We start from the raw sequence: 25,595 nt of genomic DNA on the forward strand, positions 1-25,595 counted from the left end.
CTCTATCCCTCGGCCATCTTTTAATTACAAACCAAAAGGCCTCATTAACATCACACAAAAAAGCAGCAAGAAGCGGGTGCGCCGCCGCCAAGACCAACAAAGACCAGCCAGTCGGGGTAACAAGGAGGAGGATGCGGAGCAAAGCGTGTGACAACAACATTCTTTATAATTTGATGACGGCTAAACAAGAAGCTAACGCTGGTACGTATTGGCCGAATATGGTCGATTATCGGTATCGTATTTTTAGATCATGAAAATAAATATTAAAAAAATGCTGATACAACACATACAATATTGGTTCATTCCAACACAGGCGATGTCGTGTTACACAAATCGGTATCGGAAATCGAGAGCTGTTTTGGGCAAAAAAGCCAATATCGAAATGTGTCCACATGACATAATGTAGAGAGATGATGTAAGGATTATTGAAGTGGCCCTTGTAAGACTAATATTAAGACCAGGTCTCCTCAAAAGACCTGTTCTCTGTGGTCGCCATGGTAACTGCCATAGACGTAATAAGTGCTTGAAAGAAAAGTAGAAAAAGTCAAGAAAAAGTGAGTTCATTTCCAGGAGAGAAGATGTTTGCACCTCCTCTCTGGCCTTCCTGTCAGCCTCCTCCTGCTTCTTCTGTCTCTCTTCCTCCTCCAGCACCTTCCTCCTCTCCTCCCGCTTCCTCTTCAGCTCCTCCAGCTCGGCTTCGGCCTCCTGCTGCTTCTGCCGCATGCGCTCGAACTCCTCGCTCTCGGCATCGTCGCGGCGCCGTTTCAGCTCCTCCAGCTTGCGCTCGGCTTCCAGACGGGCGGCCGCATCGTCGTCATCGTCGTCGGCCACCGACCCCTCAGCTGAACGCATGCTGCCTCGACTGTGGAAGGACGGACAGACACGTTTGATACTGGATACTGTCTGAATATTTCAACTTGAACAACACACAAGAGCAGCAAACACCTTTAAAGATACAGTTACCCCTCACCTCAAGTTTCACCCTTGGTGACCCGAGTCCACAAAAGGCTTTAGTTTCCCAAAACTTTCAGTAATTTTTTTTTTGAGAAATATTATATTATATTTTTCTACAATTGTCCCCATTTTTCCACCAAATAATGCATAAATAATGGACATTTTTCACACTTTCCCTCATTTTTCATTCACTAACTAACTTTTGTTCAATGTTTCAGTAATGTTTCAGTAAAATTGCAAATATTAAATGTCTTCCCAATTTTTCAGGGTTTTCAACACATTTTTCTCAATATTCATAACTGTGAATAATACATTTTTAGATTTTTTCATCTAATTATGACAAATTTTCTCACTCAAATGTTCCAATGTTTGCAGTAAATTTGCAGTTTTTTTTATATTTCTTCACAAAATAATTTTTGTCACACGTTCCCTCATTTTTTATGCAAATAATGCTAATTTTTTCATAAATATTTCCTTATTTTTGGGTAAATTTTTCTCAGCAAGAGCTGCAAATACCTTACCCTCATTTTTCAGTAACAAACACACATTTTTGTTCATGTTTCAGTAATATTTCAGTAAAAATGCAAATATTAAATGTTTTCCCAATTTTTCAGTGTTTAACACATTTTTCCCAATATTTATAACTGAATAATCAAAAAATGTCATTTTTTCACCCAATTATGACAAATCTTCTCACTCAAATGTTCCAATATTCAAAGTAAATTTGCAGTTTTCTCATATTTCTTCACAAAATAATTTTTGTCATACGTTCCCTCATTTTTAATGCAAATAATGCTAATTTTTTCATAAATATTTCCCTGTTTTGGGGTAAATTTTGCAAATCTTTCTAAAAAATATTTCTTTGTTTCCCAAAACTTTCATTATTATTATTTTTTTTTAGAAATATTATATTATTATATAATTGTCTCCATTTCCCCCACCAAATAATGGACATTTTTCACACTTTCACTCATTTTTCAGTAACTAACACACATTTTTGTTCAATGTTTCAGTAATATTTCAGTAAAAATGCAAATATTAAATGTTTTCCCAATTTTTCAGTGTTTTCAACACATTTTTCTCAATATTTAAAACTGAATAATAAAAATAAATCATTTTTTCACCTAAATATAACAATTTTGTTCACTCAAGTGTTCCAATATGCAAAGTAAATTTGCAGTTTTTTCTCATATTTCTTCACAAAATAATTTCTGTCATACGTACCCTCATTTTTAATTCAAATAATGCTAAATTTTTCATGAATATTTCCTTATTTTGGGGTAAATTTAGCAAATTTTTCTAAAAAATTTTTCTTTGTTTCCCTAATTTTTCAGTAAATAATGTAGTTTTTATCATAATTTCCCTACATTTTCAGTAAATAACTAAAACCACACTTAACTAAACTTTTCATGTTAATTTATCCGTAAGTAATGCACTTATTGATGTTTTTCTCATTCTTAATACACATTTTAATTAAATACTTTCTTTTTTTAAGTAAATTTTTCTCAGCAAGAGCTGCAAAATACCTTACCCTCATTTTTCAGTAACAAACACACATTTTTGTTCAATGTTTCAGTAATATTTCAGTAAAAATGCAAATATTAAATGTTTTCCCAATTTTTCAGTGTTTTCAACACATTTTTTCTCAATATATATTTATAACTGAATAATAAAAAAATCATTTTTTTCACATAATTATGACAAATTTTCTCACTCAAATGTTCCAATATTCAAAGTAAATTTGCAGTTTTTTCTCATATTTCTTCACAAAATAATTTTTGTCATACGTTCCCTCATTTTTAATGCAAATAATGCTAATTTTTTCATAAATATTTCCCTATTTTGGGGTAAATTTTGCAAATCTTTCTAAAAAATATTTGTTTCCCAAAGCTTTCAGTATTTTTTTTCAGAAATATTATATTATCATATTTTTCTACAATTGTCTCCATTTCCCCACCAAATAATGCATAAATAATGGACATTTTTCACACTTTCCCTTTCCCCATTTTTCAGTAACTAACACACTTTTTTTAACACACATTTTTGTTCAATGTTTCAGTAATATTTCAGTAAAAATGCAAATATTAAATGTTTTTCTTCACAAAATAATTTTTTATGCAAATAATGCTAATGCAATTTTTTCAGTAAATAATGCAGTTTTTAAATCATAATTTCCCTACTTTTTCATTATAAGTACAATTTTCATGTTAATTTATCTGTAAGTAATGCACTTATTGATGTTTTTGTCATTCTTAATACACATTTTAATTAAATACTTTCCTTTTTTTAAGTACATTTTTCTCAACAAGAGCTGCAAATACCTTAAAAGACTTACGTACATTTTTATCTCAGGTTTAAGGCTTCATCTTAAGGCTTGGTGACCCGAGTACACAAAAAGAACTTCTAATCTGATTCAGATATGCCTTTCAATTCTTTTGTTGACGCCTGTGGCACCACTTGCTTGCCTTAATAGCGTATGGCCTGCAGTTGAACATTAAAGTGTTGCTTATTTTGAAAGGTAAGAGTGTTTTAGTGACCTTGGTGTAGAACGTTACAGCACAACTGATATGAGCCAAGTTAATCCTGCATTATCTGCTTTCACCATCAGAATATAAACACTATTAAATACCACTATTGTTTTTCAGTGCTCATGTTATGCATCTTTAATGAGGAGCCAAATTTGGTACCTGAGTGTCCTCTCGGGTTTCCTGTACTGTTTTGGAGTGGCCTCCTCCTCGTCCTCGTGCAGACCTCCGTTCTGCTTCCTCTGCTCCTCGCAAACCTCCACACTCCTGCTTGGCTCAGTCAGCTGCACACACATATACACACCGGTACAGTTAGTGTGGAACAAACTAGACCAAGGGAGTCTTGGAATGAAGTGACACACATCATATTACACACTGCAAGCCTGAGGACTACTTGTCAGACTCCCTAGACAAGTGGAGGACTTGGAGTAGGCAACATTAGGTACGCTATCATGAGATCGCAGGTGCAAGATGTGCAAAAAAACACAATCAGTGACCACTCAGTGAAGCATAGCATGAATCTTATTGATTTGGATTATGAAGCTGCAGATCACACAGTGACAATGAAGGGCACGTGGGTAATCTCAGCATCCATTCTCTAACACGTTTGAATCGCCAGAGATGCTGCCGAGGTTGCCCGAGAGTGACTTTGTGGAGTGCTTGTGGTGGACACATCTAGTGAAGAGTGTAGATACCTCATTGTCCTCGTGCGAGTGCAGTATCTCACACACCTCTTTGTCCGCTTCACTGTCATTTCTCTGCACCATACGCTTGCTCCCCGAGGCGCTGTCTACATAATCGCCCTCGAGTGCCTCTTCAGCCACTACATCTGCTGACTCGGCCTGATTTGAACTGACTAGCGAATGACTTCTTTCTTCTGTGAGCTCCTATGAAACGAGGATCAATGTGGAACTTTATTATGAAAGCACCATGAACACACCGTCTTTTGTATTTTAGGTTCCTGGCTTGGTTCCTAGCAACACCAAATACACCTCCAGTTTTTCAGGAAATAATTATATTATTATATTATATTATTATATTATATTTCCCCCAAAAAACTATTTTTAATCCATAAATTGACATGTTGTTTTTCCCCGAGGTAGTGCACATTTATATAAATGTTTTCTTAATATTGTCCAAATTTGACAAGTAAATAAACTACATATTAATCCATAAATAATGGAGATTTATTTCCAATTTTAAAACTGCAATTTTTGGGGTAACTAGCACATTTTATTCATGAATACCCGGCATTTATTTTTCTAAATACGTCTGATATTTTTAGTAAAAAAAAAAAAAATTCTCAAATGCCCCCCCCAAAGAAAAGCATATTTTGATCCATTAATAATATTCATGGTTTTCACATTTTTTTTTCATTTTCACTTAATTTTCACATTTTAAATGTACATTTATAAATTTTTGTATGAACACATAGTAATCCAGAGAATAAAAGACATCTTATTTCATTTTCTGATATTTTTAGAAATATTAATAAACATTAAAAAAACATTTGCCAGGAAATAATGCACATTTTTCTAAAAAAAAAATGCAGATTTTAATCCATATATGTTTTTCAAATGCACTCAAATATTTAGCAAATAATTCTTCCCAATATTTACCCAAATTTATAAAGAAATAATGCACATTCCCATAATTCCTCAGTAAATACTGCACATAAAAAATAATTCACAATTTTTCAGTCAATAATCACATTTTAATCCATAAATAATGTTTTTCAAATGCTCTCAAATATTTAGCAAATAATTTTTCCCAATATTTACCCAAATTTATTAAGAAATAATGTACATTCCCATAATCCCTCAGTAAATACTGCACATGAAAAATAATTTGCAATTTTTCAGTAAATAATCACATTTTAATCCATAAATTATGGACATTATTCCTAATTTTGCAGTATTTTTTAGCAAGTTTACCTTACGATAGCCTAATTTTTCAGCCTAATTTTTCAGTAAATAACGTACAATTTCCCTATTTTTTCAGTACATGTACAGTACAATGCTTACATTCTAATCTAATGGATTGGATAAAATGGTGCCTTCCAGGTGTTCCTATTGGCTGGTGAAAAAAAGACTCACCTCTTCTCTTAGGTAACTTCTTTTCTCCGTCATCCTCTCCTCTTCAAGAGCAGCCTCTTCTTCCTCTCTTGTCACCACTACCTCCTTCTCCTCTTCCTCGCCATCACGGTAACGAGCCCGGCGCCAGGATGATGGCCTCTCCTCCTCCTCCTCCTTGTACTTTTTGCTCTTCTCCGCAGAGCTGCCGTCGTTGTCGTGATCCGGCTGACCTTCCATCTCAGCGTCCAGCTGCCTCTGCCTCTCCAGCGCCTCCTTCATACGACGCTGGCGCCGCTCCTCTCTCTTAGCCATGCGGTCCAGCAGGGCTTGGTCTTCGCTGTCGTCGTTGCCGCCTCGGTAGGAACTGCTTACAGAGTCGCCTTCTGTAACACTGACGAGGCAAGACACACACGTGAGGACAAGATCTAGTCTCGTTAAGCTTTGTTTTCAAAGTTAGACAGTCATAGATCACAGGATCTCCATCCATCTTTGGTAAACCCATGTTCCCGAGCATATTTTATGACGTTTTCTGCTCACGGCAGACTCTAATAAAAACTAAGAATGCCTCATGTCTTTATAGCTGAAGATTTGATGGTGAGTGTGTGACACTGCATTGTGTGAGAACCGACTCCCCAAATAATAACCTTTTAAATACACAAACACCTCTAAAACAATACAAAAATGCTGCTAAAGAAATCAAAGTTGAGGAAGCCAGGAGGACATGTCTGTGGTGAGGACCTGTCCATGCAGCCAAACTGTCAGCCTTTGGCTCTGCAGTCAGGTCGTCGCCACAGAAATGTTTGAAAATAAACTGCACTGAAAATAAATCAGAAAAAAAAGGAATATTGGATTCCAGCATGGAAAGGATGATTTTTTTTTAAAGACAGCAGCAAAAGATGAACAAAGAGAAAAAAAAGACGAGCAGCTGTTCAGGGCGAGGTTATGTGTCTGCATTCTGCTCTTCTGATGCTATTGTTGCTGCAGGACGCACACAAAAGGGAACCACTGAAGAGCCCCGTGTTGCTTCCATTGCCAGGTTCCACATCAATATGTTTGCAGCTATGTTGCTATGACGATAAACAAGTACGGCTGCTGTTGAGACAGCTATCCTAGCCTAGCGTCAAGCATGGTTGTAGCACAATAAGCATCTTTTCTCCCCCAGAATTTTAATGAGCTACTGCAACTACAGATTTTTATTTCCAAAACTGGTGAATTCTTAGTCTGATATTCCTTCCTCACACAACAGACTCCAACAAACTATGAGATAGCTACCACATCTCAGCATACTTTATTGCATACTCAATAAAAGAATATACTTAAAAGTAGTCAGTGTACAGCCTGTATATTCTATCCCCTGAATTTTTATATGAATAGTGGACAGGATATTAAGTATGGTGGCAAGAGTGCTGCTGGCACTGGGGGAGATGCGGTCTCAGTGAGGTAAATACACTTGGGTTGTTGTTTATTCATTCATTCATTTTCTACTGCTTATCATCACGAGGGTCGCGGGGGTGCTGGAGCCTATCCCAGCTGTCTTTGGGTGAGAGGCAGGGTACACCCTGGACTAGTGGCCAGCCAATCACAGGGCACATATAGACAAACAACCATTCACACTCACATTCATACCTATGGACAATTTCATTAATTCATTCATTTTCTACTGCTTTTCCTCACGAGGATCGTGGGGGTGCTCGAGCCTATCCCAGCTGTGTTCAGGCGAGAGGTGGAGTACATCCTGGACTGGTCGCCAGCCAATCACAGGGCACATATAGACAAACAACCATTCACACTCACATTCATACCTATGGACAATTTGGAGTCGCCAATTAACCTAGCATGTTTTTTTTTGTAATGTGTGAAGAAACCGGAATACCCGGAGAAAACCCACGCATGCACAGGGAGAACATGCAAACTCCACATAGAGATGGCCGAGGGTGGAATTGAACTCTGGTCTCCTAGCTGTGAGGTCTGCACGCTAACCACTATTTAGATAATAACGCCATTGTCAATGGATAGTAAATACTATGTATTGCTATATAGTATTGTCCAACTGGAAGGTAATGAATAATATTGGTCACCTGTGGCTGTTGATCATGACCAGGCTGTCAGGCTGGCTACTCGTCTCCTCGGCTTCCCTGCTCCTCATTCTCTCCTGGCGGGCCCGGCGCCTCCTCTCACGGGCCGCCTCCTCCTCGTCGTCGTCGTTCTTTGACATCCTGGAGGAAGAGGAGTCAATAAAGCAGTTGACTAAAGGGTTTTCCTACACAGACGATACATTCAAAGATCTGTTTTTTCCGGCCACCTGACATCCATACCATCCTGATCTGCGTCGACCCGACTGACCTTTCCGCTGAGCACACGGCCGGGCTACCTTTGCCTTTGAGCCGGGGCAACCAGGCGTGTCGTTACATGTTAATTGCAACATATGAGTGGTGAGCCGAGTTAAAGCCGCTTTGGGTTTACGTGAGGCTTTTGTGGCTCGTCGTCAACAACAGGCTTCCCCCTCTACTCCCGTCTCCCCCCTTTTCTTACACTTCTTATGAGTTACGTTGTCCAAACAGAGATAGATGAATCTGTTAACACCCAAGCATGACCCGCGGGATGATGACATCACTAACAATCATTCTTCCATTGGAGCACAGTATTGGGACTCCTACAGGAAGTAATCGTTCCATGTCTTCTATCCATTTTTTGGAATGTGTCTATGGGACTTTTTGTCCATTGGGAGTAGAATATATGATAGTTCACGACATCTCAGTTCTTCCACACCGAACCGCCCTCAAACTACAAAGCAGCTAATTAAGGCATCCATAGTTGTGTTTTTGGGACATACAGTATGTAACTCATATGCACTCCAAATGTACTTCAAATATTCCAAACCATAATACTGTCTTCTGGGTTGAATACGGCTTATTCCGCTGGCCTAAACTATCATCTTGTATTTGTTATAAAAAAAAATTGTACTAATATATTCCCCACAGTTTTTCAAAAGTAAACATCTTTTGTGAAAGTGTAGTCCTGCAAAAATCAAGTAGATCTGAGATAAATTCATAGTAAAGTTGATAGAAAAAAGTTAAATAATTAATAGCAAAAATGCAAAACAAATCTGTGTCTTCATTTAAACCAGGGGTCTCAAACACACGGCCCGCGGGCCATATGTGGCCCGCAGGACACTAGTTTGAGGCCCCCGCCTTGATATGAAAGTTTAATGTTTGATATGGAATGCTGTATGGTATCATGTACCCAGAAAAAATTATTACGTTTGATTAATGTTCATGTTAAAGGTTAAATAAATAGTTATCCTCCCTATCCGTGTGGAAGTGGTAAGTTTTGGCTTTTTAAGTTTAAAGGAAATAACTTGGAGGCTACCGTTTAGGTCGCTAGCTCTCTAGTTTGCAAGTTAGCATGTCTCAAGACTCTGCAGTTGCGTAATATGTTGTAAATAAAAAGAGTATAAATGTGACTATAGTCGTGTTTTGTCATGTCTACAGGGCTCTAATAATGCTTTCTTCATTTTAATCTGAAAAAAATAATTTGTCTACCCACCAACTATATGTGGTTTCTTAAGTTTTTATTATTTGTCGTTTTATTATTATTACTATATTTATTTATTTATTACTGATTGATTGATTTTCTTTATTCTTGATTCATTTATTTACTTTTCATCTTATTTTGTGTAGAAAAATAAAAAGATATTTGAGAACAGTGGAATGTTTTATCAGAGCTTTTCTTGTAGAAAATTGGAACCAAAGCAAAGTTTATTAATTTTTCTGTTTTTAATTAATGAATAAAAACCTGATGCGGCCCAGCCTCGCCCAGACCCTAGCTCCAGTGGCCCCCAGGTAAATTGAGTTTGAGACCCCTGATTTAAACCATGCAAACTTATCACCCTGCCTCTTAAAAGCATCAGAATGGAGGATCATTAGGAACCGGAGTCAAAACCGGAATGTCGTCACACAGGAAGTAAGAGCAAAAAGACAGCACATTTTCTCTTACATATTTGTCAGTTTTGCATATTTGTCGTCACTTCAATATGCTTAGCGGTCACAATTGAGCTCAAGTGAATTAAACCACATCAGTCAGACATCCATTTCGGGAATAGCAGATTTGAACGATTTGCGTTGGTACTTCACCAAAGGAACTGCAACCGAGTTCCTTATAACCGAACCAAACATGCCAAGTGTGAATGCTCCCTCAAATGCCACTTGGTTAAGTTGTCTCCCGGTGGCAACATGCCTGCCTAAACTCCCTAGAGGAATGCGCTGTCCTAGAAAACGGCAACCAAGTGTCACAAAGAAGAGGGAAAACAGCTAAAAATGGAAGAAAAGAGTCCTTGGCGGCGAGCGGTGACAAACCCAGGGTTAAAGATTTCTCGGTAGGAGAGGAGAACAAACTTCTAAAAGCTGAATTAGCATTCCTGTCAATCATACTAGTACACACACACACAAGCTCCGGTTTAATATCCTCTTTTCCTTGCTTAGGCCCCCAACTCCATCAGCATCACAGACTCTTGGAAGGAGGAGGGGAGAGAAATGAAAAATGAGAAAGGTTAGAGGTGTGCATGATAATGGAAAAAGGGACTTATCGGCTGATTTCATCGTGGGCGACGCCTTTTTCCTGCACTGCTTAAGCTTACACTTTTCTTTAGCGGTCACACTGAAAGAAATCTGCAAATGATTTGCACCAAACAGGAATTTGGTGCTGTAGCGTTAGCGTAGTAAAGCAAGTAAAAGTCGCACACAAGCGTTGCCATGAGAGCGTCTCTTCTGGGACTAGTATGTCTAAATATTTTCCTTACGGCAAAGTATCTCAGATATGTGAGCAAAAACCATTTGGGACTCTTTCACCCCTACTTGGGAAAAAAAAAGGAGCGGGTGGGGCTTGTGCTGTCAGAAATGCTGACCCATTCCCACGCTGGACTCCCTGGACTATTTCCGACCCAAAGAACCGCAAGCATCGGATTCTCTCACCCGCCCTCCTCTCCCTTTTTTTTAATGTATTACCTCCACCAAGGAGCTTTCATTTCATCAGCGTTTGTGTTGCTAACAGGATTACGCAAACACCACATAACAGCTTTACACAAAATTTCAGACTCAGGCAATTTAAATCAGATCTTAAGGTGTAATACTTTCTCTGTCAGAATGAAAGCATACCATATATGGAAGTGCTCCCCATCTGCTCGGGGTCATACACAGATGATGGGTGTTTCCTGTGCCCAACAGGTGGAAGGGCAGTTGTGCAAAAGGAGGAAGAGGACGAAGGGAACGGGTAGAGGAAGAGGAAAGGAGTGGTGTGACCAGGGCGTGTTTGCAGAGAGAGAAAGGCTCCAGATTAAAATGGAAGCATGAGATCACAAGCTAAAGGTGGGGATTACAGAGGGTGGGAAAAGGAGATGAAGAGGATGAGGACAATAGGTGGAATGTCCAGTAAAAAAGAGTTGAGACAGCACCATGGGATGGTGATAAATGAAGGAAAACAAAAAATGTCCAAAAAAGGAGAGTGAGGAAAAAGGGCTTTTCTTCTAAAATTAACATCTGGCATGGCACTTTATACTTAATGGCGCTTTGATATGTTAGCCTCAATGTGAAATATTTAACTCTCTGTGTATCCGTCTACTGGATAAGCAGCATCTTTCCTCTGAAGTGCATAGGAAACTAATGCATCTGCCTTTAGACGCTGACTCTTCTGGATACTGACTATCTAATAACTCACAAAATTATATAAATAACTCACATTTCAATATCTCAAAAAGTGAGTGCATACTCACTTTTCAGCATTTCATTACAGTTAATCTTCTGAAGGGCCCACAGAAAGGAATATACATTAGAATAGTCAGTACTTTTACGCTCCTGTTATTTTTTTATCACATTGCACAGGCTATGAGATCACTGTTGGGACATAGCTAGCTACTGAGTTAACTAGTCCAAATTTAGCTTAAAAAGTGTTTCAAATCAATTAGGGAAGAAGGACAAAGTCAAACACTTACCACTTCCACACAAATTAAGAGGAGAAACATTTTCTAGCTACCGAGTTAACGAGTCCAATTTTTGTAAGCTTAAAAGGTGTTTCAAATTGAGTAGGGAAGAAGGACAAAGCCAAACACTTACCACTTCCACACGGATTAAGAGGAGAAACTTTTTGTAGCTACCGAGTTAACTAGTCCAATTTTTGTAAGCTTAAAAAGTGTTTCAAATTGAGTAGGGAAGAAGGACAAAGCCAAACACTTACCACTTCCACACGGATTAAGAGGAGAAACTTTTTGACTAACTATAGGCCATACAACCAGGTTCAAAAAAGGAGATAAGGGAGCAACATTGGAACTGCGATATAGCAAGTGACGACTGTACAGATTTACCATCCACTGAAAATGACTCGACTCGGTCATTATTGTCGACTTAACTGGCAACACAATGAGCACCAAGATAATTGAGTCAAGCCTGGCAACTGTATAGCATCTTGGTCAGGGCTGCATGAGTACTGCCAGCGCTAGGGAGCTGTGGTTCAGTAAGGGAAACATGAATTCCAACATGTTATCCTCAATACCAGGCCATGGATTTTTGTGGCTTTAGTGGTGACCCAAAGAATGACATCATTGGTAAAATGTACACAGAAATGTCTAAGATCAGGAGATCAAGATCATCTAGGGACAGACTGAGACGTGGTGACTCATGGTGCTAAGGACTTTGTAGCATTAGTGAGTGGCCACAGTGTTCTTACAACTTGACAGAAGACAGCAAAAAGCTTGGCTCCAGAAGAGTGAATGGTCTTTGTCAACGCTCCATCATCGGATGCCGATCCAAAACACACTGGAATTGAAGCAAGTCACAAGGGTGCACACAACCCTACAACATGTGGGTTTGACTAGTCCAACCCAGGGAGGTCATGTAAATATTGAGTGTTTTGATATATTGACAGAAATGGAAGCAATGCAGAGATGTAATTTTTTTTTTTACATTTTTTAAAATCAATAACAGGAGTGACACATCACCTGCCAGCAGTTATTACTGGAGCTTGTTCCGCTGAAACTGAATTTCAAGTTTACTACAATCCAAACCGTCCTTTGGTCGTTTTCGTGGGCTTTTTCCATATTCTGGCTTGACAACGGCTCTAATAAAGGACGATAATGTATTACATTCTTTATTATGCAAAATGAAAAGATGTTTTTTTGGCCCTGAGAAATGTGATGTAATAGGAGATGTCCTGAAAATGCATAATAATCTGCTTGACTGACACATTGTTTATTATGTGCAGATGTGTCCATCTCTTGTAGTAAGATGAATGAATGCAACATTTTATTTTCTGCTTCAAAAACAAAACAAAACAGTTATAGAACTTAGTCTAGCTAAGTCATTGCAAATAAATGGGTACAAAGTAAGAGTACTTTCTGCAAAAACCTTCCTATACAGTAATCCCTTGTTTATTCTGGTTAATTAGTTCCTGACCTGATCTGTGATTTTCCGCAAAGCACGATTCCCTTCTTACTATATTAAATATAGTCATACCTAGAGCATAAAAAACATGTTTTAGACCTTCTACATACATATTTTTTTACATTTTTAGAGCCCTCTAGACATTAAATAACACCCCTATAGTCACCTTCACATTACTATTACTCAATACAGTATCAATAAAGACAAAATGAGACATGTGAAATACATAATAAATGAAATGGACACATGTTAGCATTGGGTTGAGCTCCTTTTCTGTTGTGTACGGGAGTTCTATGGTGGTTATTTTCTCATCAATGTAACATGTTTAATTTATACAAAAATATTATTTTCTTAAACATGCATAAAAAAATGACATTACATTTTCTTAAAAAAAAACTACCATGATACTTACTATTCAACCACAAAACAACTATGATTTAAAAAACAGAAATACAAAGCATTAAGTGACCGCCACCGTCACATGACCAGAAGGGAGCTTTGGTAGCAAACCAATATCTATATATTTTGACCGACATGACTAATTTTGTTGTCTTCTACTCCATAATGACTCGCACAAATAATTCTACTTTGTTTATGTCAGAAGACAACGGACTTTGCGGTCTTTCTTCTTTGGCCCCTCCCCCATCTTATTGAGGCGAGTGACCTTGACTGGTATCTGCATCCCTATCCAACTCTTCCTAAGTGGAAAGGTTGCAGCACTGATGAGGAAACTTTTATATAAAAGTGCTATAAAAGGCCTTGGCACATTGTTCTCAGGATAAAAAAAACCTTATAATCTTTTATGCCTACGCTTGGCACGTTACCACTCCATCACTTGTTGGAATGGGGCTTTAGTTTAATCAATTTCTTCCATTGAATCAAAAGGAGTTCAGCGGGCCTCCATATCTGGGGGAGAAAATTGGAAGGAGAGCGGGGAGGGCATGATTGAGCGTTCCCACTTAAAGGTCATCATGTTGCTTATCTGATTGCTTATCAACCTTGCTTTCTTCTTGTCTTCTATAAGCCCAGGCTGGGGCAGGCTGGGGTGGTGGGGGGTACAATGTTTGCCAAAGTAAGCTTTTAAAAAGTCCTCAAGGAGGCCTTGAGCTTTTAGAGCAACACTGGCTCTTCCAAATTGGCATCGACATCTGAAGAGTAGAGCTTCATTCCACAACATAGAGCAAGGAATTCTCTACTAAGATCCTAAATGACAGCTCCAATCCAGCAACGCTGTGTGATCTACTACATTTTGAGAAAAAGGTCAACCTAAGAGGGTCTTACCGTTCAGCCTCCAGGCGCATCTCCTCACGTTTCTGCCGCCTCATCTCTCGGCGCTGCTCAAAGTCCATTTCCTCCATAGTTGCACCCTGGGAGATGACATCATCAAACATGATCATCTGGACAATAAGTGTTGAGAAGAAAAACGGACAGACAGGATGTTAAGAGCATTCTAGACCACCCAGCTTGTCCCAACTATGATCCCTGCTCAACCACCATCCAGAATAAAACAAAGTCTCATTAAGGTGATGCATGCTTTGGAAGAACACACTCGGAAAAAAGGAAGTGTTTTACCTCAAATAAGCGTCTTTCTCCTCAAAACATTCATATAACGTCTTCTAAGTCCTCTCCCAGAGTGCAGCCTAAAAAATGCCTGGCCCCTATCCTCTCCTCACTTCTTGTCCCTCCTTCTATCCTGCAATGACCTCCCTTCTTCTCCCCACTCCTCCTACCCTCCCTATCTCCACCGCTACAGCTTCCTGTGTTGTTTACTCAGAAAAACTACACTTTTGAGCCTCACTTCCTGTGTTGTCTTTTGTAATGGTAATGGTATTATTTAATTTATTTCACACTTCCACATGTCCAAAAGGAGTAGGAAGAAGCAAAGCTTATTAAATCCTACCCCTCCATCTGGTACTTTTACAATCAGTAACTGTTACATTTGTTCACTTCCAGCTTTCCTAATTTATTTTTTGATATTTTTTTATTTTATTTTTGTCACATACCGAAGTATGAGGTGATATGACCATACAATAACATAATGGGAACCATAGTAACTGTCAATATAGTGATATGTATTGCACATCCTTGTATTTAGCAAACAACTGCTTGTATTGTTTCTTGAATTGGCTCATCGTTGTGCATTGTTTGATTTCCTTACTCAATTCATTCCATAGTTTGATTCCACATACTGAAATGCTGTGGCTTTTTAACGTAGTCCTAGCATAGAAGTCTTTCAAATTTAGCTCTTCCCTGAGATCATATTTCTCCTCTCTTGTAGAGAAGTATTGGATAACGTTTTTAGGTAATTGGTTATTTTTAGCCTTATGCATTATTTTAGCTGTTTGTTTAGCTGTTTGTCTTTTATAATCTAAAAAGATGCACCAACAAGCTCAATGTTGCTTATGCAGACACTTCATAACCCCAACAACCAGTTACATAGGCGTGCAATTGAGTTTTCTGCTATTGCCATTGTAACCCAAAGTAAAGAAAATTCACTCAGCAACACCTCTGCGACCATCCAACTTCAGTAATAGTCTATATGTTCATGTCTCATCCTTAAACACATTGACATGCTGATATTTCTTCACAATTACAACCGTAAATGCTCTTAGCGAGGGCCAATTAGCACTTGCTACTCATGCGAGCATAATTAAATGGCAATGAGAGCACTAACCGCAAGTGACAAGTCACTACATTGCAGAGAGACACTCAGCGTAGAATGTTATGAAGTTAACAGTAACAAATGAAGCTGATCAACACATCCGATATGCACACATTACAAGAGTATGTACTTAATTACTCTTATGTACTACAATTAACTCACAATGCATGTACTGAATAAATGCAGGATGAAAAGAACCCACAAGCAAAGGAGCCAGGAGGAAGCCTCTAGCTTGTATTAACAAAAAAAAGATGTGCATGCGTGTAAAATGGTGTATCACTAGAGGGACCACCCACACTTTTAGCACAAGCTAACAAAGGCAAAGTGAGAGAAAGCTTCTCCACTCCTCTTTTTCACACCACTTCCCCTACAGTGTCATTTGACCAAAGTATGACTACCCTAGTACATAATAACTAGGAAATAATTATTGCAAAAGCTATTATCATAACACACTGATCATGTCTTTAGCCTCTCAATTTAATACTAGTATCAGTTAATCCACCCATGCCAAAACACATCGTTACAGTGGGTGTCGGTAGACTGCACCCAGCTGTGTGCAAAGTTTCAAGTCAATCCGATCTATGGGGGTTGAATGACAGCGCCACCATGTGGTGTATTTATCAGAAAAACACAGCATTTTGTGCCATTTTGTTGTGCGCATTCTACTAAATTCTTGCAAGAGTACCCCCCCGCACATCTCATCTTGACATTATGTCTGCAGAGCTATGTGAGGAATGCTCTCATTGAAGCAGTGTTTTTGGACTTGAAAGAGCCTTCAAATTACTAGTTAAAACGTCTCTTTCGCCAGTGGTATGTTGCATAAAGGGGGCATGAAAATCTTGCTGAGCGCTGTTTTTTTTATTTTTTTTTTTAACTTGCCAGGTGTTCGCATAACTAATAATAGAAGCTAGCCTATATGCAGTAAAAATGAGGCAGTAGTAGAATAGAGGAGGCCTTCATGGATAGAGCAGGTGTCCAGGTGAGGAAAGGTATTCCAGTCATGCTGAAATGTGAGCACTGGAACAAAGCCCGACTTCTGTGTGCGTCGAGGTATTTTGCAGTGACAGGTAATGACAGCACTCCTGACCGCTACAGTGGAGGTTTATAGGCTCAGATGCACTGTTAATGCACACCATTTTGTCATTTGATGGTTATAAGGCCATCTTACAGCACATATTGCCTGTGCAGTCAGACAGGGGAGGAAGAGGAGGGGAACAGGGAGAGTGATAGGGCCGACTGCGTGGCTGTAGGCGGTGAAGATGAACAGCTGTTTTGGCAGAGGCTCCTGAGACCATTTTAGTTGTGTAAACGTTTTCTGCAGGCATATTACAGTCCCTTGAGAGTCGTCGACTTGGGGCAAAGCAGGATAAGAAAACTGTACTTAAACTACAAATATTTGGCTGCATTCACACTTGTGGTTCAGTACTCTGGTCCAGCCTACAAAATGGATGTGGTGGGGTTCTACTGGTTCTACTTTCCAGATATTGCACAGCAGTGAAAACGTGTACAAAAATGTAAAAAAAGTGCATAAATTAAAAATTACTTCATCCACAAGCTCAACACTGCCTTCTTGTAGTATCATGAAATGCAGTTCCAACCTATACTCACCAACTCTCCACCCTGCTCTCACCCTAAATCAGGGGTCTCAAACTTGCGGCCCACGGGCCAAATGCAGCCCGCAGGATGCTAGTTTGAGGCCCCTCACCTTGATATGAAAGTTGAATGTTTGATATGGATGCTGTATGGTATCATGTACCCAGAAATGACAGCTTAAAGCTGTGTGTGTGCACACCGGACACAATTGATGCTATTTTGCAAGTTATGACGCTGCTCCCAGATGTAACAATGCTAACTTGCTAATTAGGTAAATAACTGTTAATACTGTTAATTTGAATCTGAAAAAAAATTATACTCACCAATTATATGTGGTTTAAGTTTTTCTTATTTGCTGTTTATTATTTTATTGATTTATTGATTTTATTTTGATTTAATTTCATTTTTTTATAAAATGTTTTCATCTTATTTTGTGTAATAAATAGAAATTAAGATATTTGAGAACAGTGTAATGTTTAATTAGAGCTTTTCTTGTGGAAAACCGGAACCAAAGCACTGAAAAGTGTAGGGTATAGAAGAAACAAAAGCATTTTTTTATTATACATATTTTTTCCGTTTTTAATAAATGCTTTTTTTTTTTCAAACCTGATGAGGCCCAGCCTCACCCAGACTCTAGCTCCAGTGGCCCCCAGGTAAATTAAGTTTGAGACCCTTGCCCTAAATGGTCAGAAAAGGCCTCCTGATAAACCCTAGGCCCCTATGTAACAATAATATATGCAACTAAATATTGTTGTACAAGTGTGGCAGTGAGAATGCCTTATAAGGTCTCGTGCCATGTTTGACTCGGGATGTTGTAAACACGCTACGGTAAGGTTAGAATGCTTGTTTATTTTTTGTTGGCTCCAGAAATGAGTGTCATGGGTGTAAAATGAGACAGGCAGAAAGATCGATTGTGCACCGTTGATGTGCTGCCAGGTTGATAGACTGTTCACGGAAACGGAGTAGAGGTGTATGCAAGTATTTTTGTCAAGACAGTATTGGACAGTTTTCATAACATAGTACATGACCTAACACAAACATTCCATTCCACCAAAAGCTTACAAAATAAACTTTTCAAGAGCACTGCAGTCACACACATACAAAGGAAAAAGAGAGCAGAAAGACAACAATGCATCTTCTCTTACATACTTATCATTTCTCCATGTTTTTTACTGTCATTTTAACGGTGACTGTCTTCGCTTCATGGAAGAAGTGAAGTGAACTGCATCAGAGTTTCCGGTTTGGGTCTCAAACTTCATCAGCGTAACCAGACTTCGTTTGAACCAAACCATTGATGCAGAGGTGCTTTTCTGGAATATTACAGACGCACGTGTGATTCCCATCAGTGCCCACAGTGGTCTGCTTGGAATGCCTTTCGGAGGGATTGTGGTTGTCTCTGCTATGCGTCTTCCATTCTTGCATGTGGCATAAACACATTTATGGTGACGGGATTTGGGATTTGGAGATGCGCATTCATGAATTCATCTGGGGTTTTATTTGGAAGGGAAAGGCCAAGTTATTGCGTTCTTTCCATATCTGCCTGTACCTCTCAGGACTTCATTTGTCATCAAGCACTCTCCGCTTTCCACTTAAAGGCCAACCTATGCATTGGCAGGATGATGTATATGCCGATTGTGCTTTTTCACATATGTTGTTATCTGTGCTTGTGTCATTAAGAATACACAAAACCATGTATATTTATGAGTTATTTAGCGACATCATGCTGCACATTATGTACACATACAGTTGAACCGCCCCCCCCCCCACAAAAAAGTGGTACATTTGTGATGATAACCACTGAACCAGAACTACTTGCAGTAAAACCTGTAAAAGACCAAAAGGTGGCAGTATTTCTGCACAAACGCCTTTCTCTGTGAGTAGCTTTAGTTTTATTTAACCATGTGTATGCTTGAGTTATTTTGACACATGCAAGTAACGACACAAGACGATACACGTAATTGGGTTTACGAGAAGGAAATTAGATTTTAGCTCCTTACTGCCAGAGCTTTTGGTCATTTTTGCTGAATTATTGAGTTTTACGACTGCATAAGCATTGAAACTATGTAAAGAAACTTTAGACACTAGTTTGTTTCTATTCTGAATAAATCATCAGTAAACATAGGGTGGTTTCAGCGGAAGTAGCTTATTTTGACCTAAAAACAGAAAATACGTTTTTTCTGAAGAGAAGTAAATTCAAATGTAACGGTGATTGACGTCTATATTTTTTGCTTTAGTGACACCTCAAACATTTGACATCTATAGACGTCTTTTATTTTGTTATGTTACACTCTTCTGCACTCTGTGTGGATGCTCGAGCGCCCCGGAGGTGGTACGATTTAGAGTTCAAACTTTATATGTGTGCTGATAACCTCTGACAGAACTTATTGCAGCTTAATATTCCTGCACAAACACCTTCCCGAGTGAGTGAGTGGCTTTAGTTTTATTTAATAGTGTTCAACTTTTTTGTGTACTTGTATGATAGCCCGTCACTAAAAACACAAAGACCCTATCAGTGTTATCAGTTATCTGTGTCTATGATTGCAGCTACGGGAAATTGGTACAATTAACAGTTGAAACGGAATTTTACGGCTCAAAAATAAAACAACCTTTCAACATGCGTGACAACCATAATACCAAAAATAACTTTAGCTACATACATCGGAAAGGGTCTGGCTAAGCAGTACAATCAATATCACCATTACTAATGGTTCTTGTCAAGTCACATGTGAGTGGGAGGTAGAAAAGCTCTGAAGAAGGTGTTGTGCGTCGACTGTTGGTTGGCATATAGTATTGCTAATTCCAATAATACTTAAAAACGGGCACTAGGTGGCAGTATCTTGATGCAAACACCTTCCTGATCACTTTGCATTACGTGTCCATCCAAGTATGAGGGCTTTTACTTTATTTTAATTGTATTATATAGCGTTGGCTTTTTGTTTTACACTTGTATGACAGTTATGGATGTTAAAATGTGACTTAACACACAGCCTGTACAGTTAAATGTTTTACATGCATCATAGAATGGATTATACTTTATTTGGAGGTTCCACAGTATAATTAAAGAACGCTCTGATGAGATTTCTGTCTCACTGCCAGCTTAACATTCCTACAGGTTGCTGTTTAAAGATAAAAATGCAATCAAAATATGACTATAAGAATATAGTTTGCACAAATAACAGGCTCATAAAAGCCCAGACTATACAGTCCAAGCACATTTTTCCCTCAGTGTGTCTTGGCACAGACTGCGGAAGCTTATCCAGTAACTGCATAGTATTATTCAGAAAAAATATGAAGAGACACTTGGATTTTTATGATAGCCGGGATAATATTCCACGTAAAGAGGATTATGCATTTTTTTTTCTTCTTCATCTGAGCGAGCATGCCGTGAAAATCAACCACAGTGGTTAACTGTGGTTGTTAACGGTGCATCTATACGGCCAATGGAGGCTGGGCTCGATGTCAATACCATCTGCTTCCTGCTTGCTCGCAAGTCTCCCCCAGCTTCGAAAAACGAAAAAAGTGAGGCTTCAACTTGGATAAGGACACGTTTACTGGAGCATGAGCAGACAATGGTTTCAACTCATCAGGTGAAATGAAGGAGATTCCAATTTATGACAGGAAGGGGAAGAAATGCATTGAATACCTCCCTTGTGTTGTCCCACACTCCCGAATCACCCCAAAACTAGCTAACATTAATGTGGAAAGATGTAAAGTTCCTACTTGCCGAGGCTCCTGCATTCCCAGACTATGTTTCACATTCTATAATATGCTACGTGAATCACACACACGCACACACACACACACACACACACGATGAGAAGAAAAGCATTGAAGGATGCATTGTACTTGCAGGCATTAACAGAGAGCACACTTCATGGCTGAATCAGTCAGGCGATAGATTGAATTTAATAATCACACTGGCAATTAAATGGCATCTAAACAGCAACTCTGTACACTGAATGCTTCAATGCTTTGTTGGTAATTTAATGTCCAATGAAGAAGCAGCATACAAAGTACGAGAAGGCCAACACCCTCATAATTTAACATAAAAAGTCATAAAAAGTTCTAATAAATACATAGACATATGTGGTGCCCTCTATGGGTTGTGGTCAAAATGCTTCGCAAGACATGCTAACATACAACTGTGACTTATGGGGAAGTAGTTGTGCTTGATGGTGGCCATGTTTTTCATTTCATTTTTATGCTGTCAGTCCCCAAAACACAAAACCAGTCCAGGGTGTATCCCCGAATTGAAGTTTATGTTGTAATAATGTTTTTCTTGTGGTCCTATTTGCACAACTTGTACTTATTAAGACTTTCCTCCCATTTTAATGGCGACAAGATACTGCCTCGTTGGTTGTTTAGTTAACTAAACTGTTCAGTTGCACAAAAGTGCTTTAAAGCAACATTATTTCACAGACAAAAACATAAAAACAACAGGCCGGTACCAAATTAAGTGTGTTAATTTAACGCGACAATATAAGTCGGAAACCCTGTAATGCAAGCAAATAAAAAGATGCTGTTAATTAGACGGGAAAGCAGTTTGCTTGCAACCAGTTCTATAACCCCTTACTTGACTTATCAGGCTTTTTACTTCAGCGATATTACAAAACAATAATGAAACTAGTGTTTACCACACAGTTATTTGTGGAGGCCTACAATAATAAATCTGCACTTCGTCCTTGTTGCTGTTTTGTGGTTGAATATTGTTTATTATTAGTACAAAAAAGACATTTTCAACAATAAAAATGGCTGAAAATGCAAAAATAAGGTATTCAAAAATGTGATATGAAGTGTGTAATACAGTATCCGTGACTTGTTGCGTGCTCCCTGACGTGTGGGACATCAGCTAGCAAGAGTTGACCTTTACTCTACCGTGTAGAGAGTGGCCGACAGCAGCTCCTGTGTTATGCTCAGTGCATGGGTTCTCTGTTTATCTATAAAGCGATTGAAGCGCATCATAAATCTCTCCTTAAACAGCGGCAAGTACTATTTCACACTGGTCTCTAGGTGTCAATAAAGTTACATTGATGAGAAAATAGCCACCAGGAAGTGCTGTGTCTATGCTAACGCGTTAATATTTATATTTAAAATGGCTTATCATCTGAATTGGGTAAGACAATGTAAAGTTATTCCGTGTCTACATGAAACCGCATTTATATGAACATTTATAAAGGTCATAAACAGATTTCCTATGCTCTTTGAAAATATTGATTAATATTGAATCCTACTTCACAGAAATTGAACTGACGACTGTAATTCCCTTAAACGTCTCAAAGTTGCAATCATTGATCCCGAACATTTGCGTGGGCGTGCAAGACGGGCTGCCCTTGTTAAAGATGTGAATGCAGCTAAAAACACCTGCTCCCCATGTTTATATACGCTCTACGACGGCACGCTTCAAGCCAAGTCACACTTAAATTGCAGTGAAAACAGTGAGCCAACACACGCCATATCCATCATCTTGTAATAGGCATTGGTGCACAAGCTCCATTTAACGTGCAAATATTTCCACTATTTTCTGCAAAGAAATCAAATTAATTCCAGCTGCAGCGTGTCTCTAAAGTTAACCAGCCAGGATGATAAATCCCAAAAGGTCAACTGCTCATCCAATTGACGAACAAACCAAAAGGGAAATGGCTTTAAACTTTTGAGTCATTTGCATTACAAGTTCAATATCATAAATAGTCCACTTTGGACTTTTAGCACTGTTTTAAAGGGATGCTACATCCTGTTAAAAAAAATCCCTGTTTGTGCTGCATCAAAAGACTTGCTGCTGCTTGCTCCATATGACCAAATATGGAAGGAAAAAATGCTGCCTTTTCCCGTAACCAAACTGGGAAAAAGAAAAGAAAAAAAGGAAAAGGTTTCTTGCATGCTGTGTGCACAGTGAGATAGGAGAGCTCTCACACTAAACCACACAGTGGCCCGAGTTGGCTCCCGCTCAAAACAGCATGACTGATGGACCTGCTGTCACACACACACGCACGCACCCATACAGTACTACGTACTAATGCACACAAAAAAAACTTGCTCTCACACACTTTGGACAGTGTAGCTTCAGCCGGCTTCTTTGGATCACAGCCCCCTGGAAGGCGACATTCCACTCAGCCCTTTCATAGAGCCCTTTGCTGAAGTTACAAACTGTTTATGTCCGCCATGTCCTCACCATATGGACACATTTTCACAAATATGCATCAAACACAGCACACAAGTCAGCAATAGTACCGAAAAGAGTTTCTATTGCTGTGGAAAGTTTAACAAGTTCTTTTGAAACCCTTTGCTCCACTGGCTTGCTTGGTGACAACACTACGGTAATCCCTCGTTTATCACGGTTATTGGGTGAAGAACCAACCATGATAAGTGAATTTCCGGAAGTAGCATTCAACATTAATAAATTCTATATTTTCATAGTTACAGCATGTTTATGACTTTCTAAATATGTTTTTCCCATTATTAGCCCTCTAGATATAAAATAACACACCTGTATAGTCTCCTTTACACTCATATTACCCAATAACCAGAATATTTGCATAGTTACGGCATGTTTATGACTTTCTAAATATGATTTTTCCCATCATTAGAGCCCTCTAGACATGAAATAACACATATACAGTCTCCTTTAAACACATATTACCCAATAACCAGAATATTTTCATGGTTACAGCATGTTTATGACTTTCTAAATATGATTTTTCCCATTATTAAAGCCCTCTAGACATGAAATAGCACATCTATAGTCTCCTTTACACAAATTACCCGATATAATATATAATATAATTATTTGAGCCCTCTTGCCATAAAATAACACCCCTATAGTCACCTTAACTCTCACATTATCAAATAACCATAATATTTTCATAGTTACAGCATGTTAATTACTTTCTAAATATAATTTTTACCATTATTAGAGCCCTCTAGACATGAAATATACACTCATCAGTCATATATACACTCATATTACCCAATAGAGAGAGAAAGAATATGTAACATTTACTTGAATATGCTTACTTTGTATGAATAATGGGCTGTATTCAACCACAAAACAATGACTTTTTTAATTACTTTGGAATGCTTGAACTGCGACAGAGTAAGGCACGACTGTAGCTAGTATTAGCCGGATAGGTTGCAGTTAGCTTGGGTTAAAATATATTAAAAAAAAGGCCAGTGTATCTTAAACTGAATATAGTTTGTCACCTTTACATGCTACTTTATCTGTACACGCTACTTTTAAAAACAGTATAAAGCTTGCCCATCCATTAGCTAGGACGTTTTCAGGCATTATGCTAAGCTAAGCTACGGTAAGGTAAGCTAAAATGTCTTAAATGCTCTTTAAACATCACTTAGCTCAATTCTAAATTACCTCACAACAACAATAAACATAATAAAAATTAAATATATATATAAATAAAAATTATACAATTCATTCAAGTGTGTTATTGTCAACATACGAATGCTAACCCACCTGGTAGCAATGTTCCAGTCGCTTCTTTTTTTTTTTTTTAACAATGACTCACTAGGGGAAATATAAACAATATATAGAATACTAATTTTACTATTGTGTATTTTTCTTTCCACACCTGGTTAGCGTTTAACCCTTGCAGTGGTGATGATGTATTTACTGTAACAGAGTAATCATGGCTTTAATTGCATTAAATGAGGTCTAATGAATACATAAATACAAACAAGCGATGACAAACACCCGATGACATAAAGTTCCTTTGGGCGCGCAGTGATATCTTAAAGTCTATTAAACGACATCATAAATAAGTAACGACACACAAAGGAGACTCATCTCAGTGCATTAAAACTGCATTAAATATGACTGCAAAACACAAGTGCGGAAATTCCTTCAAGTCCAAACCTACTGCTGCTTTTTGCTGGCTTTCTTTAGACACCTGCCTTGTGTCAGAACAAATGAGAACCCCTGCCAGCTGTCTGTGTCTCCTCAATGGGACATTAATCTGCTTTTAGTAGGATGCTTGTAGAAGCAGGCGCTGATGTACGACAGGTTTTAAACCAAGCACTGCTACCGCCAATGGGGGATGGAGTTTATCCAGCTGATGACCAACACAAAGCATGACAAATGGGACTCGGATACTCGGTGGGCACTTTGGTTCGCTTAGCGTTCACACAGGTATTGCTGGTACTGGACATACTGCGTCATGTAACTCTAATATTCCACTTCCAACACATTTTTACTGACATATTTGTCATTTTTGCACGCTTTCTGCTGTCTCATTCATCCACGGCATTTGCATTTGCCACAAATAAATTTGGATCGCCATGAATACATTAAGCGCTACCTTTGCCCTCGCTCATAAACACATTATTGCAGCATCCCAACACACGACAA

The 25,595-nt window shown here is 38.5% G+C and overlaps 1 protein-coding gene across 5 annotated transcripts in view; it reads right to left on the reverse strand.

Annotated features, from left to right (window-relative positions):
* The window catches only part of cald1a (caldesmon 1a), a 50,508-nt gene that overhangs the window by 9,999 nt on the left and 14,914 nt on the right, over positions 1–25,595 (reverse strand). For 2 of the 5 annotated variants that reach the window (XR_009130365.2, XM_058078056.2), the window contains exons 2-7: positions 14,266–14,351; positions 7,633–7,770; positions 5,576–5,945; positions 4,175–4,366; positions 3,642–3,763; positions 589–862 (exon numbers count right to left, since the gene is read on the reverse strand). Coding sequence is in view for 4 of the 5 variants with exons in the window: in XM_058078056.2 (XP_057934039.2) it covers positions 589–862; positions 3,642–3,763; positions 4,175–4,366; positions 5,576–5,945; positions 7,633–7,770; positions 14,266–14,351 (1,182 nt within the window). In the remaining variant the exon portion in view is untranslated. Of the gene's footprint in view, positions 1–588; positions 863–3,641; positions 3,764–4,174; positions 4,367–5,575; positions 5,946–7,632; positions 7,771–14,265; positions 14,352–14,556; positions 14,637–25,595 lie in introns of those variants that run through there. The other 3 variants (XM_058078059.2, XM_058078057.2, XM_058078058.2) reach the window with 3 other exon arrangements.

Source organism: Doryrhamphus excisus, linkage group LG2 (assembly GCF_037039965.1).
Source record: "Doryrhamphus excisus strain RoL-2023G ecotype Guam linkage group LG2, RoL_Dexc_Guam_v1.1, whole genome shotgun sequence".
Lineage (NCBI taxonomy): Eukaryota > Metazoa > Chordata > Actinopteri > Syngnathiformes > Syngnathidae > Doryrhamphus > Doryrhamphus excisus.